At 38.1% G+C, this 16531-nt stretch overlaps 2 protein-coding genes across 3 annotated transcripts in view; both read left to right on the forward strand.

The window, feature by feature from the left end:
* Positions 1 to 795: 795 nt before the first annotated feature.
* LOC122087100 lies at positions 796 to 11250 on the forward strand. Its single transcript, XM_042656091.1, has 15 exons — positions 796 to 1042; positions 1988 to 2162; positions 2353 to 2464; positions 2553 to 2651; positions 4284 to 4388; positions 4797 to 4880; positions 4969 to 5084; positions 5195 to 5296; positions 5402 to 5515; positions 5612 to 5668; positions 9252 to 9318; positions 9452 to 9505; positions 9944 to 10018; positions 10228 to 10263; positions 10926 to 11250. Exons 2-15 carry the CDS (start codon positions 2143 to 2145, stop codon positions 11016 to 11018), a joined length of 1134 nt encoding a protein of 377 aa, XP_042512025.1. The 5' UTR covers positions 796 to 1042; positions 1988 to 2142; the 3' UTR covers positions 11019 to 11250.
* Positions 11251 to 15797: 4547 nt separating this feature from the next.
* The window catches only part of LOC122087447 (UDP-xylose transporter 1-like), a 4931-nt gene continuing 4197 nt past the window's right edge, over positions 15798 to 16531 (forward strand). Inside the window, exons 1-2 of one of the 2 annotated variants that reach the window (XM_042656593.1) lie at positions 15799 to 16022; positions 16299 to 16334. The gene's annotated coding sequence lies outside the window, so the exon portion shown is untranslated. Of the gene's footprint in view, positions 16023 to 16298; positions 16335 to 16531 lie in introns of both variants that reach the window. The other variant, XM_042656594.1, reaches the window with a different exon arrangement.

Genomic DNA, 16531 nt, shown 5'->3' on the forward strand with positions numbered 1-16531 from the left:
GAGGGGAGAATAGAAAGAGAGTTGTTTGTATACTTAAGAATTTTGGATTCATTTAAGTTTTCGCATGCCTGGCATTTTCTCATTTTTAAATGAGACCAGATCTTACTTTTGGAATCGTTTAATAAATGGAATACTTCTAAAATTGACCTGTTGGGACCATAAATGATTGGAGCTTTTTTTTTTTTTTTTAATATCCTATACAGATTATCCGATCGCAAGGACCATGATTGGGAATTATTCCATTGTTTTTCGATGAGAAAGAAAATGAAACATAATCAACTTAAATTCGAAACTACTATTGACTGACACAGAATTAGGTGCTTTTATTGTTGATTCTATTATTGAGAAAAAGGTTATACCTATTGATCCTATATTAAAAGGCAATCTCGTTCCAATAGTATCTATTGGGTACTAGTATGGCCCGATATGGAATTATGGATCATATCAACCCTATGAGTAAATAACTGAGCCCTTTTTTGTCCAATTACATTTTTTTTGGTAAGGGTCCAATTACTTGCTTGACTCGTAACGTGGTTACGTGAGCACATCGACTACCCTAGTCGGCTAGTCCCCCACGGCCTGCAAGAAGCCGCACTCGAAATTGGGATCCAGATCGAGTAGGAATCGAGCTCGATCCGGATCGGTTAGGAACTGGTCATAATCTGCTCTAACCCTTCCCGGAAAAAAGGCTGTATAACGCCTACGAGGAACTGTGCGGGCCCATTTTCCTGCTTACATGGTGGGTCGGGCCCGGCCCAACTGAGTTGCGCTACAAAGATGAAGTCCCTGAAGGGAGGACAAGTTTGGTGCAAAACGAAAGGTGCATAAGCGCGTCCACATTCTCACAGACGATCCGTCAATTTTCGGGGAAATGCGAAAATCCGATTTGGGAAGGCAAATGAATCACTTTTGAAGGAAGAGAGGATCAGAACTCAGAAGACTCTTTAGTTGTTGGGTAGCGTTTACGAACTCAAGAACTCTCTCCGTGGGTTCACTAGTACGATCGAAGACGTTCGCGAGTTCACCAATTCCATTTCTACAGGTAATCTGAGTGTGTTTTTTTTAAGTTGTTAATTTCCATCTGGTCACCGATTTCCAGATGATCTATCATGTAAACCCTAATTCTTAGCCTCCCCAAAAAAAATAATGTAAACCCTAATTTTATTTTATTTTTTTAAATTCATCTGCCCGCTGTAAGTCTTTCTAAGTTCTAACTGTAGTTTGTGACATGGGATTTCTGCTTTTCTTTGCTAAAACCCTATCAACTTAGTTCAATGATAATCATCTTATTTTTCTGCTAACAAGGGTTTTGTTCAATGAAGCTGTATCCCAATTTGAATTTAACCCGCCTTTTCCCCCTCTATCAGAAAATAAGGAAAATAGTTCCATCATTTTGAGGAGTTTATGGAGAGCGGCAGGGAATGTTGGGGGGGGGGGTTTGAGGGGGGTGATTTGATCACTTAAAGAGTTAAGACTCCACTTCCAGGAACTTATGTACTAAACTGTCCTTGTCTTTGTTCATCGGATGTTAATTACTGTATGTCTAACTCTGTTGCAAGTCCAATCATGAAATCTTGCTCCCCCTTTTCAACTATTAATGTTGGCTATTCTGAAGTGAATTGAACCTCATATATGAAGTTTTTTTTCCCGGTGGGCAGTATTTTTTCTTCTTTAAATGCAGATTTAAAAGGGGTGGAAAGGAATAAAATTGGCTTTGGAGGTTACATTAATGATACATAATGAGACTATATTGCTAGACTAAAACAGTGTTGACGGATCAAGTTCAAATACCTCGGGGATTGCTCATCATTGATTTTCTTAATTACATCAGCTTCATCTCAGTTTGTAAGCTTAGCAGAATCTTTATTTTTTTTTTTTTTGGGGGGGGGGGGGGAAACAATGATAAATGTTTTCTGTAGATTTGTGGTGATAACACTTTATCATGTGCCAAGAGTTTAAGTTTTTTTTTTTTTCTGCTGTTTGTCAGAGACGACCTTGAAGGCACTCTGTAGAATGTGGAGCACCATACCCGGAGTTGAAGAATGCTGTATTTGATTCCAAAGTTTTCCAAGGGTTTAACCCCATATTTCACTACAGTGTCAACACTGGCAGTCTGACTTTTGAGTTGAGGGATATACCAAGATGGGAATCATCCACCGCAGGTTTGTGTACTAGTTATGCTCTTTCTATGCATGTTTACTTCGAGAGCTGTTGTTGCTTTGCCCCTAATATGCCTAAGCATATCCTCTGTTCTTTTCTACCACCCATGCCACACTCACAAGGCAGGCTTGTTATACTGTCTTGAGGCCTTCAAGATAATCTGTTTAATTAGTTCTTATGCCTGGTTCTCAGTGGAGGTCCGAAGAAATCAAATGACAGTGCCAGACTTATTATCACAACAATTCTGGGAGTAGTCTTTGGATTTTTTGTTGGTATATCGTTCCCATCTGTTTCAGTTACGAAGGTATGTTGCCAATGCCATGTGTCTCTTAATTTTTTAAAGTTTTTATAAAATCATTGTTAAGCTTCTGAGTTGTTGTGGAATCTTGCAGCTTAACTTTCATTCTGATCTTTTTTCATCCATTGATGCGGCCATTGTTAATGATGAAAGAAAATCCTCTGAAACTCACAGGTCGGGTGATACTCCAAAGGTACTACCTTTTGACCATTGACTTAGTTTTAATTCTGTTTTTTTCCATGATTTGTTTGGTCACCTTAAATGATCAGCTGTCCACTTAAGCCATAACCATAAACCCAATATTATTTTTTATGTCAAAGGCTGTCACTTCTTAATTTTAATCTGAATTTTTCTGTTCTTCATTATTCAAAAAATAAGCTAACATTGGCTTCCATTTCTTTACGAAAGGAAGTTGTCATTTCAATTTCGAACTCATAGATGAGATGGACTGGCAAGTCACCAGGGGCCTGACAGAATACCTGAACAACTAGGACATTAAACAGTCTTCACGATCTTTTCTCCTTATTGATGACTCTCTAACTCAGAAAGGTAAAATAGAAGAATTTGGATGCTGGAAGGGTCATGCTCTTTCACTGTGAAATCGTACTCTGAATCCTTGGTGAGCCTGAAAAGAAAAAAAATTTCTTCAAGGGTATTTGGTGGAAAGGGTTCCTAAAAAATGCAATTTTTTATTTCGACAGCCATGGTGGAGAGAATCCTAACCATAGATTACCTGCTAGATATGGTTGCTTTCTTTCAAATGGTTGATTTTCTGCCTTGCTACTGGAGAATCTGTTAACCATGTGGTCTCACATTGTGTCTTTGTAAAGAGAGGTGGTGTGGTATCATGGGAAGGCTGAATATTGCTGCTAAAGTATTGTTTGCTTGAAAGGATGCTAGCTTGTTGGAAGAGGATGAGATTCTTGGGCACATGCAACAGATTGTGGGAGCTTATTCAGGGTTCCATTTTGCAGAGTCATGACAGCAGAGTTTTTTGAAAGTACCAGGGAAGCTGAGTTAATTTGGAAGGCTAAGGATAAGTTAGTTCAGTTGGTATAATAATTTAATAGGGAGTTTCAGCCCCTTCCATCTGTCAAAATTGTAAATCCCTTATTTTTGTGTTGCTCATGGCCTTTTTATGGTATTGAAATGCAACAACAACAACAACAACAACAAACTCAGCCTTATCCCAACTTAATGGGGTTGGCTACATGGATCCGTGCATAAAATAAAAAAAGGGGAAAATCTGAGGTCAAAGCAAAATAGGAGAGATGAAAGTAAAAGGAAAGAGGCATATCCCAGCAAGTCAGGAAATCTCTGCTAAATGGGGTCGGCTACATGGATCCTTGCCCTCCAATCAGCTCTATCTGAGGTTATTCTTGGGACAAGACCTAGACTGTGGTATTGAAATGCATTTCTCTTTAATAGACTTTTCTTATTCAGATACGAAAAGTTGTTCAGAAATACCATAGCATGCCATCCCAAATTGACCAAAGAACAGCAATTAGGGCCAGCTAAATGCCGAACCTTCTGCTTCAAGCCCATATATTAAACTTAACAGGCTTTTAAATATTTTTCTAAAAATTTTAATATGAGGTACATGATAATACACTGGTCTTTTGTCCTATGGAGTGTCCTATATAGTTTCTTTGTGCTTGGCTGAATTCCAAATGCTAAATTGGAGATAGAAGAGAGGCCGGTTTCTTTTTTTCCTTCTTTCCTCAGCTGCTTGCCCTACAAAAGTAGTAGTGTACTAGTGTTTCTGGATCTCTCTCTCTCTCTCTCTTAATTGCTAACATTTTCTTGCCTAACTGACTTGCATCAGATATATGTTCCAACAAATCCCCGTGGCGCAGAGTTATTGCCTCCTGGGATTGTTGTGTCCGAGTCGGATTTCTATTTGCGAAGATTATGGGGAGACCCCAACGAGGTGAATTTACTTTTTTTAGTACTGAACTACTATTTTCTTAGGCTGCTTGTTACCACATCTTAGTGTTTGTGTATGTCTGGTGGGTAGTTTTTATCTTTCCCTCTCTTCTTCTTCTTTTCTCTCTTTTTTTTTTTTTTTTTTTTTTTTTTTTGGGTTGGGTGGTGGCTAAGGCGAGGTGGTGATTGCTGTTCTGTTTTTTTTTTCTCTCCCCCCCCCTCCCTTTTTCCCGAGGCACTCTTGCTTTCTTGCTTTAAGATGTGTACATCCATGGATCCCTTGTCAAGCAGAGATAAATGGCTTCAGGCAAGATCTTGGGTTTTTATTAGGGAGGCTTCTATTTATATATCGGAGCATGATTTTCTAGGTGTTGGGACTATCTTCATATGATTAACAGTCTCAAACCCGCAGGACCTGAAAACTAAGCCAAAGTACTTGGTGACATTCACTGTTGGGTTTGACCAGAGGAATAACATTGATGCAGCTGTTAAAAAGGTTCTATTGGATTTTCCGTATTATTATATTTAATTTTGTTTTAGTAGCCTATTGTACTGAGGTTTGTGTTTTTAACCCTTCCTGGTAGTTTTCTGAAGACTTCACAATTCTGCTTTTTCACTATGATGGTCGGACAAGTGAATGGGATCAATTTGAGTGGTCAAAGCGTGCGATTCATGTGAGCGCGAGGAGGCAAACAAAATGGTACTTTTTTTTTTTAGAGTTGCTGATTCTTGGGGATCCAATATCTTTCATATGATTAACAACATTGCACAACTTGTTCTAAGCTACATCATGTTTTTAATTTGTTGTAGGTGGTATGCAAAGCGATTTTTGCATCCAGATGTTGTGGCAGCTTATGATTACATTTTTATCTGGGATGAAGATCTTGGTGTTGAGCACTTCAATGCAGAGAAGTGAGTTCTGTATATTTCCTCATTTGTGAAAGCTCCTTGCACATTATTAAAGCATAATATATCTACATGTTCAATTTATATTTATACTTCTTGCAACCATACCAGTTACCTAAAGTTAGTGAAGAAACATGGCTTGGAGATCTCGCAACCTGGACTTGAGCCCAATAATGGACTTACATGGCAGATGACTAAAAGGAGAGGTGACAGTGAAGTTCACAAGTAGGATTTCCAAGTTAATTTTTTTTCCTTCAAATATTTTTATTTTATTTAACTCCATCTGCAGTAATAAGTGGTAAATATCTTGATTGTATGCAGGGAAACATTAGAGAAACCAGGCTGGTGTAGTGACCCACATCTTCCTCCATGTGCAGCGTATGCTCTTTCTCCCCCTCTCTCTCCCCCCCCCCTCTATTTAAAAAAAAAGTAATGTGCATAACTTGCCTATCCTTATAATTTCTGGTCTTGATCAATGGACTTAGAAAGACCCCATTAACTGGTCATGTGAGATCTTTGATGGTGTCCATGATGTAGATAAGTCACTTGGGCTTATTTTATTGCAAATAAGCCTTGGGTTGTGTTATGTATGTGTTGGGCCTTTGATCCCATGGGTTTTTTTTAAATGAGCCACTTTAATAGGCTTAAAATATGGGTAGAAGGTAGGAAAACGGGATTTTATTCATTAGTTTAATTAGTTGCTATTTAATTCAATAAAGGCCCATTAGGCCATTAGTTGGTTGTAAAGTCCTATATAGACTATTAGTTAGTTAGTCCTACTCCATGTTAGAGTCATAAAGTCAAGTCCTCGTCCTATTTTGAATTCCTAGTTGTAGCAGGAGTGTCTAGTCCTATTGGGAAACTAGCTCCTAGTATTAGTATGATTGTAAACTTCCCCTATATAAATAGAGAGGCATATGTACCATTATTGAACAGATATGAATGAAAGAAAGTTTGCATTTATGAAAGAAAATTTGCAACTAAATGCTTAGAGCAGCTGAGATAGCTGTGGGTGAGAAGCCCAAGCTGAGATAGCCACTTTTTTTATTCTCTTTCACCCTTCTCAATCCTCCATCTGTTTTATTCTTCTTTTTATTTTATTTGCTGTAACATTCAAGAGGTATAGTTTAGATTTTGATAAAAGTCTCCAGAAATCAGAACCGATCAGCAATCCTAGTGGGAATAGGAGAGAGATCGATCTCCTCTCTTTCTCTCTTCTGTACTCTGTTCAGCCAGGTCTTCAATCAAGGTATTCCAGGCCTCATAAGGGTCCCACGATCCTTACCTAGTCACTGTTGGAAGCATTCAGTTGCTGTTCTTGAAGGTTCTTCTTAGTTTTCTCTCCTAGGTCAGAAAATCAAGAAAGCTTGTAACTTCACTACCAGCCGTCAGAATCCTCTCAACTTTGGGGGTTTTTGTACCCTCCCTAGGGACTATCTACGCCCAAGAGTGCAACTCAATCGGACTCCTACAGCCTTGGCTGCACCTCTCTCTCTCTCGAGCTCTATAACAGGTCTTTCTCTCTCCTATCGGGTTAGGTTTTGGGCTGGTTTTGCTCCTATATAGGTATTGTATCCTTGGGGGTTTATTTGATGGTATTATTTCTTTGTTTCTTATTCCTATTTGTATTGTTTGGGGTTATAAACTGCGGAGTTAGTTAATTGTAATCTACTCCTGCATTAGTCCAACCCAAAAGCCTGAGTTTTAGGCCGGGGAAGCCCTTCCTAGGCTCATAAACCCAGCAGCCACACACTACCCTACGGATGTTGGACTAAAGGCCTTCCCATTCCTAGCCATGAAGCATGCAATCATGTCATCTCCCCCTAATGCAGGAGTTATCTACATCACCCCCAGCTTTAGGCCACGTAATGCAGGACTGGTTTGTGTTGGTTTGGTCCAGGTATAAATTTTTTTGGTTCAAAATCTGGTTCTCTCGATTGGGTGACCAGGTTCAATGAACCAGCCTTATCTAGTCTAATTGTGGGTTGTTAGGACACTTAGTTTCCTATTTTAGTTCTTATTCTACTTGCTAAGAAAGGTTAGGATATTATTCCTAATTTCCAGCTTTATATTATTGGAGTTATATTGGTCTTAATGGCTAGGAGTTAATAGATTCCTAAAATTTAGGAAACTTACCTTCAGCCTAATCCTGGGAGTATTTTTAGGTAGCTTTTATTTTATTTAGTTTTATGGCATGTTAAGGACACTCCACATAGCATGTGTATGGGAGAGTTTGGTTGTTATTTTAGGATGTTTAACAACCAAGGACTCTCCCAACATAGCCTACGGTACTGCGTTGGCCCATCCATCATTTAATTTCATTTCCTTCTTATTAGGGATGCCCTAATTTGACTCAAACTTCAATTTAAAGAAGAATGAACACTTTCTTGATTAAGAAGAAAAAGAAAAGATAGAGACCGGCTTTGAACTAATTTAAGTAAACTTTGAATTAGATAACTCCCATTGCATACTGATTTATTTAAGTATTTTGTCATGACTTCCCCAAATCATAACAGATTCAGAAAGGGGTTTTCTGATGGGATATTTTGTTTCAAATTGGACCAAAACCTAACCTAAAGATCAACTTGCCAGTTTATGATGAGGAAGAAGGCAGGCTTCAATAGCTGTTTCATAATCCTGAAATAGGGGGATAGTGTGTTGGGGGGGGGGGGACTATAGTATTTACCTTTATTGGGGTTGATATTTAATTCTAGAGTATGGTCCTAGTAATTTATTTAAGGGACTATAGTATTTACCTTTATTGGGGTTGATATTTAATTCTAGGGTATGGTCCTAGTAATTTATTTAATTAACAGAGGAAGTTTAATCAAGCGATGAGTAAATATAAATGGAGAAAGAGTTTAGGTTTGATTCTCCATGTCCAAGTCAAGTTACATATGGTTCTCTCATAATGTGTCATTTTACTTTTCTTTGATAAATTAAATTTGGTCCAGAGGGATCAACATATATGGACCCCTTGGTGGGTTTTCTCCTTTCTTCTCTATCATTCTATCTTCTTCCCTCCCTTCTTTCTTTTAGTTCTTCATGTTTCTTTTTCTTCTCTAATTTATTCTTTGAAGAAATATTCCAGTCACAGTGGTGTGTGATTTTTCGGGATATCAGAAGACATATTTGCCTCTTCAGGAATTTGTATTAGATTTACTAAAGAAAGGGTAGAATAGTTAGTTCACTTTCCTTTCTTTCCCACAAGCAGTTTCTCATGATGTCTGTGTTTCTAACTTGGTAGCGACAATCCTTTGCAACAGCCTATGGTTCTGATGGCTTCTCTGGCAATCTTTACAGCCAACCCTCATTTCTTCCTCTCTTGAGTCTCCTCCTTTTGTTAGACTTTTTGAACCTTTAAAATGCCCCTATATCATTTCAAAGCGAGCCCATCTACAACTTTTGTTCCTAATCACTAATTTTAATCGCTCTTTAAGTCATTTTATTATGTGATGATTAGGCCTTTATCCCATTCCTATAAAAACCTGTCTAGAACCTTATCCTTCTTTTTCCAACTCTAACCTGGGTGAGTTTCTAACAATTTTTCTGTGGGTTGTCAAACCTCAAAGTTTCTTTTACCTTTAGAACTGTACAGGGATGCAACTTGTGGAAGCATCCTTTCAGATTTTGTGTTGCGTCTCTTCCTCCCAACTCTCCCACCACCCTTCTGGTTTGTTTCTGGATGCTTAAATTTCCGAATAGTTAGGACAAACGACCTGTAATTTACCCGAGTAGTCGTGGGTTCGAGTAAGCAAACAGCCTCTCCGTGAAGTGGGGGTAAGGCTGCGTACATTATACCCCTCCCCAGACCCCGCAGTGGTGGGAGCTTCATGCACTGAGTACGCTCTTTTTATAGAATTTAATTATAAATTTTTGTTTTAAATCCAACTAACCTCATAATATCTCAACTGTATGATTTCTTTATTTTCGTGGCCTATGATTGTTCTACATTCTTCAGGTTTGTGGAAATTATGGCTCCTGTATTTTCACGGCAAGCTTGGCGTTGTGTGTGGCATATGCTTCAGGTATAATTGGATTGCTTGGAGGAACGTAAGGCTCCAGCACTTTGGTTCTGCTTTCCCTATTCCACGATTTTTTCCATTGAACACTTTCCTGTTGCGTCTATAGTAATGGAATAAATTGGATATGTGCTTGTAGAATGATCTGGTACACGGATGGGGACTGGACTTTGCATTAAGAAGATGTGTGGAGGTCTGCATTATCTTTCCTTACCCGTTCCCTTTCTAGTCTACATGTCTGCATTTAAATGGCTTTTTGTGAACCTGCTGATTGCCAATCCATATTCTGAATTGTGTCATACATGTTGCAAATTTTCTTGCAATGTTTTGAGTAAGGCTAAAACTAATTATTCAGGAGACTGGGTGCTTTGCAAATCAGGAAGGTGCCCATCTGATTTGAGTTCACAATCCAAATGAGCACCTGAATTACTCAAATATTTATGATGTATATGGGTGGACATGGCTGACTTTCAAGCTATTTTAATTTTCCTTATTAAGAAACCAGTTTTCTTGTTCTGAGCCTCCTTTGGAACATTGAGTCTTCCATCGTATTGCGGTCAAATTATTCTAGACAAGCACTTCTATTTTACGTTTAATTAAATAATTATTCTACTGGTTGTTATATGTGCAGCCTGCACATGAGAAGATTGGTGTGGTTGATTCACAATGGATTGTTCATCAAGTGATACCTTCCTTGGGGCGCCAGGTAAGACCCTTTCTAATGAACTCATGTAATGTGCTTGAAGCGTTGACTCATATCCTATTACTCTCTCTTTTTTCTTGGGACTTATACCTATGACTCTCTTATTACTCAGCATTAACTCATTTTCTTCCTTTAATGAACCTTTTCTTTCATTTAGCTATGCTTTTTCACATCTCTTATCTTATTACTCCAAACCTTGTCAAAATGTGCAGGGTGAGGCTGATGCAGGGAAACCACCATGGGAAGGGGTATGTTCCCTAACCATTCTGTTCATGTTTTCTTCATTAATATCAGTCTTTTCTTGTCTCCCAGCCCACCCACCCCACCCAACCCCCCCCCCCAAAAAAAAAAAATTTATTGGAATGTTTCTTTGTATGTTATGAACTAATGTAGATCAACCTCTCCATGTTCGATAAAACGGTAGCTTGTATATAGAAATATTTAGCTCTAACTAATCAAATCACTGTGCGTGTGATTGAATAGTATATTTCTTATGTGGTGCTAGCATGGCCAATTTAATCGGTCTCTATCAATCTCTCACTGTGTGTGTGTGTGTGTACGTGGGCTCCATAAGAGTATCTCGGGAGTGTAACTCGAATTCATGTATGTATAAATCCATATCCAACCGGAGACCCACATGTAATTGAATATGGTTCAGAAACCACATTAATAATTTAGAGATCTGAAGCACGTAAGTCAGATCTGACCAGAACTATTAACAGGCTGATTTCAAGATCCAAATCCAGACAAAAGATTCATGGACAACTGGATCTAAGTCCCATTTTATGTCCTCTCTCTCTCTCTCTCTCTCTCTCTCTCTCTCTCTTGTGTGCATGTGTGTAAAAGTTTTACCAGATTTTTGTAGAGCACTATATTTATTGCTTTTCTTTTTCTCTTCTACCAACCACAGGTAAGAGACAGGTGCAGAAAAGAGTGGGCAGAGTTTCAAAGTCGCCTTACTAATGCAGATAAAGCATACCTTGCACGGAGTCGGACAGGATAATTGCTAGCGGCCTTTGTACTGTACTTTTTTTTTACTGTCACCCTTTGTTAATCCCATCTGTATCTCTTTTCTTCCTCTAAAGGGTGTTAAGTCACTTATTTTTCAAGTGAAGTTTTCTTCCTTAGCGTGGCTAGTCGTTTCCTTGGTGGTTGAGATACGGAATTACTTGACGGAAGAAAATTTCACTATGTCCATACAACAATACCTTTATAATTCCAGATACCTTCATTTATTTCTTTTCCATTTCCTTACCCACCCCAACTTCTTTTTCATATCGGCTATATTTGGTTGTCCAGATTTAGAGTTCCATGGCGGATAACACTGGGGAAATTGCATATTGTAATGTAAAACTGTTTCTTAGTCCTAGCTTTTCTAGTGTTTTCGAGTGGAAAACTCTGTTTCTGGGACAACCGGACGTTGCATTATCTGTTAGTAAGCCAGGCCTGGCTGCTCACAGGTTCACAGGTGCATGTAGAGGCAGCCAGGATCCTCCATACATTCCAAGAGGGTGAACATGAAGAGAAAATGTTCCTAGGCCCAAAGGATATGTGTCATTGTTCCACTTGATATGGTTGATGGGGCACCTAAATTCTAGACTAACAATTTAATAAACTGGTTCTGGGTTAATCAAATTACGAATTTTTTTTTTTTTTTTTTCTTGGCTTCCAAACATGGCCTAAATCTGTGCAAAATGTGTGCAAACCAGTAAGGCTATATGGTCGGTCTGCGTTTGATATGCATTCTGAGCGTATTCTGTGTCAAAAAAGTCTTTTGGTATGCATTCCCATTCTCAAATCCTAGAACGGTGCGCATTCTAGAATGTGCTTCTATGCCCATTCCGTGTTCTTGTTCTCTAGCCTCTCACCATAGGTCCCACAACTCTGAATACAGCTCCCTTTAGAGGCATGCCCTCATTGCTTCTGTAGCCAAGCAGCAACGAGTACGATCTGAATGCTCTCTCTCCACCTTCGACGACGGAGTTAGGAATGGACTGAAGAGAGAATCGGAGGTTGGAGGAAGATCGTTCAATTTTATAGCGTATTGCTTTGGAGATCTGGGAAGCGAGGAGGAAGGAGAGACATCGAAATCGAGATGTTACTGCTTGGGAGGGAGATCGATCTCACGCTTCTTTCTCTTTGAGATTCTCGTTGAGCTCCCGATGCAATAAAAAGAGAGAATATAGCAGCTGTCCACCGACTCCACTCCACTTCAGCATCTTTTTCCAATTTTTCTGGGCTTTCTCTCTATTCTCTGTCGTCTCCTGTTCTCTCTTCGATTTTTTTTAGTAAATTCTCTTGTGAGTTTTATTATTTGCCTCGCAATGTCTGCAGAGAATCCAAGGTGCAGTGCAAAGAACACAAGGACAAACCCTAATCTAACTTTCCCCTTTTTCCCCCTTCCCCTCTTTCTGTACTGATTCTCAACGCTCTCCTTTTGGTGTGACAAAAACAAACTTTGATTTTGACCTGAATCTGATCAATTTGATCCATTGGACTTCGTAGATTGGAGTGGTGTCCAAAGTCTCAACCTTTGCAGCGAAATTGTAAGACATTCTTATCCTTAACCCTGTAAAGTGTAAACCATGGTACCAAGTTCTTGCGAACCAGACCCTTTACGATTAGCACTAGAAATGACATAATAATATACCCTTACACAAACTGAATATTGACAGCATTAAGGATGTGAATTTGTAATCGAAACCTTGAATCCAAACTAATCTGTTTTACACTAAAACTGTAAATCGTTTAGTAAATGGTGCAGTTATGATTTCAAGTTTCAGACCGATTAGTTAAACGGGTCGGTTTGGTTTTAACCATGAAACCCGTTGGTTTCAAACCGTTTAAACTGTTTAAATCAATCCGATTAATCTGTATAACAATTAAATAAAGTAGGGTAGTAATCCGTATAACAATTAACAATTAAATTAAGTGTCCATCCTGCTTTGATATGATTTATTGCAATTCAGTTCAAGTTTAGGCTTTAGATCGTGAATTTGTAATACATATATGTTACTATGTTATTATGTTATCACAGATGGGGTGTTTTGGCTGAACCACCTGTCATTTCAATATCTTATGCTGTAGATAGCTGAATTTGGATGTTGTATGATATTAATTCTATATCTTTGAGAATGACCATGCAAAGAAATAGCACTAGATTATCAAATTAAGATATACCATCATCAATATAGAATCTATTATTTGTGGTTGCCAACTATTTTTGGATAAGCTTATGATCTTCAGTTTAGAGATGATTGCAAGTTATAACAAACCGATTGTGAACCGTTTTACAAACCGTATGGAATAAACTGAAACCGAAACCATTTAAAACCGTGAAACCGACACCTTTTAAAAACCGTGGAAACCAAAACCGTTTACTAAATGGTCACGATTTCAGAAAGTGGAATTGTTTAGTAAATGGTGCGGTTATAGTTTTAGTCAGATAAATGTGAACCGCACCGATCTGCACCATTTAAATCGAAATCGAACCAATTAACACCTTTAGGCAGCATCTGCTTAGGTTCTACAATTTGCTTGTTTGTGGGGCTTGATAATGAATGAAGAGGACAGTAGACTAGTTCTTCAACTAACTTCTTACTCTTATTGCTTGAAGATTAAGTTTATGCAAAAATTAGATCAGTAGCTATAGTCTCTCACAGATTTTACAATTTCCAACCCCTGAGGTCTAACAGTAATGCTCCGCATAAAATGCACCCATAAGAAGTGAAGTTCCTCAAACTGTCTAAAGGACCTTCATTACTTAAAGGGAATGCTTCTGCATCAAAGTATCAGATAATTAAGTTTTTTTAATGGAAATCTTAATCTAGTAGGGCTAGGGATCTACAGGCCAATTCTAGGGTTTTCCAGAACAATTCCAGGTCTGGGTTTGATCCGGATCCCACTTCTGGGTTTCTAAAACCTGGATCTGATGCTTGTACTAGACAAGTTCCAATGATTATGTGACAAATATAGGCCTTCAAAGATAGGTTTCCATTATTTAAACTTAGAAAGAATAAACAAAGATTACTATGCCAACCATTAATGGAGTATGTACATATCTTTCCATTGGTTTTCAGGTTTATTATCATCAATGTTTGTGATTTTGTTGATGCCAAACTTGTGCCAACTGAAACAAAAGGAGAGACAGAACTTTTAGTAAGAGGTAATTAATTAATTAATGGTTTGGTATGGTCAAGAGAGGAGACTAGAGAGGTGATGAAGGTTTTAGGTGAGTTGGAAGTTTGTTAAGTCATCACCAAACACTTATTGAGTTTGTGGGTCACTACTTACAAGTGGCTTTGCTTGCTTTCCCAGATATCCTTAATAAAGAAATGTTCATCGTATTATGTCACCTTCCTAACTCCCCTGATAAGGCTCATTTGTCCTTCCATATGGGCCCCCTAAATGGAGCTGGTAAGTAGCTAGGAAAAGTATTTTCTGGAGAAAAATTATATTTTATATGCTAGGATCATAATACCCTTTTTGTCCTTTTCCCCCTCTCCTTCGTCATGTTTCTCTCTTACAACTTAGAAATGTTTATCTTATTAGTCACCTTCCTAACTTCCTTGGAAAGTACTAACATATGCTTACACTCCCAGACAAAGTAAAAATTATCCCATTAATAAAAGTACTTCTTGATTGTGACATTTGAAGTTACTAATAAAATACCCCAATTGGGCGGTTTGGAAATTTGCTTTCCTTATATTAGAAAAGTCAAGATGAGAAGATTAGGTGCTTCAGGCCATTAATCAAGAATAAATCAATGTGTGTAGACTATGGAGGTCACAAGGTAGTGAGTTGTGAATTAGTATTCTATTTCTACTTATGATGTGTTTTTGGTTTTTTTGTTTAGGCCTTGGGCCATTTATAAAATGGCTGAGGTTTTTATATACACATTTTATGCATGTATTAGGTATTTCTCAAGCCAAATCAATGGGCAAGCTAGAGGAAATGTCTCACAATTAGCATATAGAGGGTTACATGGTCAGGAAGGAGAGATAGTGTGCTAGAAGGGTGTGTCTACTAACAATGTGCGCATTATTTTCTCATATATTATATGGAAAAGAGTTTTCCACTCCTAATGCGGTGTCACAATAATATTTTTTTTTCATTCTTTTTAAAGAAAAGAGAAAAAAAAAAAAAAAGATAATAAAAATAATATGTGAAAGGGCATAAGAAAATATGAGAAACATGTATCTGATCCATCGGATAAGGCACGCTGGCTCCTCTGTGTCTATTTATCTCTGTTTCTCACATGAAATGACGTTGCAACCCTTTTATAACGTTACAATTTTGTTGCATCTCATTGGCCCGCTCCCTATGCTACTTAGAGAACTCCCACCTGTTATTATTCATGGTTCAAGATACCCTTTTCCAATCCAACCAATGGGTTGAATGAAGTGGATGAAGGGATTCTCTCTTCACCATGGGTAGAGAAACTGGATTCAGAAAAATAAATGACCCCCAACATGAAAACGAGAAGGTTACATGAAACCATCATGGTGTCAGGTTACCCTAAACTTGTAAGACTTGTGACCAAAGTGCAGCACAAAGAGGACATGTTAGAGAGTATAGAAGAAAATGATGGGCATTAATGTCATTTGAGATATAATATTTCCCGTTTCCACTGTAACTGGATTTGTGAAAAGGAACAAACTCATAACCTCGAGTCGTTGGGCTGTTGACATCCTTCCAGAAGTGCATGCACACCTGTGCAGAAATACAGAGACCATGGACGCCTAAACCTCAATACTATACTCATCATCATCATCATCCTCCTCTACATTACCACCAACCTCTACAAAAACTATCAAAAATAAAAGGCCTTCACACCCAAGTTTGCTTTCTCCAACAACCCAAACCCTCTCTCTCTCTCTCCTCCTCAAAACAAGCACTCAGGTCAGTCTTCTTCCTCCCATCCCAAGCCGAAAACGCAGCTTCCTTCTCATCCGTTGAGTGATTTCATGGAGCTCCAGGTGCTCTAGCTCGCCAACAGTATTACAAGGTTCCTCTCTCTCTCTCTCTCTTTCTCTCTCTGTGTTCATCTGAAGTAGTATGTTTGTGATATTATTCAGAAACTTCTGTTGAGTTCTCTTAAAAAGTTTATTTTCTGGGTTCTCCATTTGAACCAATTTATGTCTTTGCAATATAAGGTATTAGGCCTCTCTTCCAGAATCATGAATATACTCATTCTTCTTCTGTTGTTGCTCCTGTTCAATCTCTATATATTTATTATTGTGAAGAAGTTTAACATGAGTTTTCTTTTCCTGAACATTACCAGGGTATATATTTTGCAAGATTGTTGATTTTATTGAAGGTAATTGGAATATTTCAATTCTTAATCACTAGGTTTTCATCATTAATTTCAAGGTATTAGGAGAACCCTTTTCTCTTCATAATCAAATAAATTGTTCCTGAAGATATATGTAGAAATTAATCATATCAATTATTATTACCATATTATAGCGATGACATTAATTATCACTAATACTAACTTCTAACACCCACCCACCC

The sequence above is a fragment of the Macadamia integrifolia genome, chromosome 8 (assembly GCF_013358625.1).
Source record: "Macadamia integrifolia cultivar HAES 741 chromosome 8, SCU_Mint_v3, whole genome shotgun sequence".
Classification (NCBI taxonomy): Eukaryota; Viridiplantae; Streptophyta; class Magnoliopsida; order Proteales; family Proteaceae; genus Macadamia; species Macadamia integrifolia.

Excerpts from the sequence above, each read along its gene's own strand:
- LOC122087100 (XM_042656091.1), top strand. The coding sequence starts at position 2,143 with ATGGGAATCATCCACCGCAG. Across the intron at positions 5,297-5,401 it reads GAGCACTTCAATGCAGAGAA|TTACCTAAAGTTAGTGAAGA; the intron begins GTGAGTTCTGTA and ends CAACCATACCAG. Across the intron at positions 5,516-5,611 it reads GGTGACAGTGAAGTTCACAA|GGAAACATTAGAGAAACCAG; the intron begins GTAGGATTTCCA and ends GATTGTATGCAG.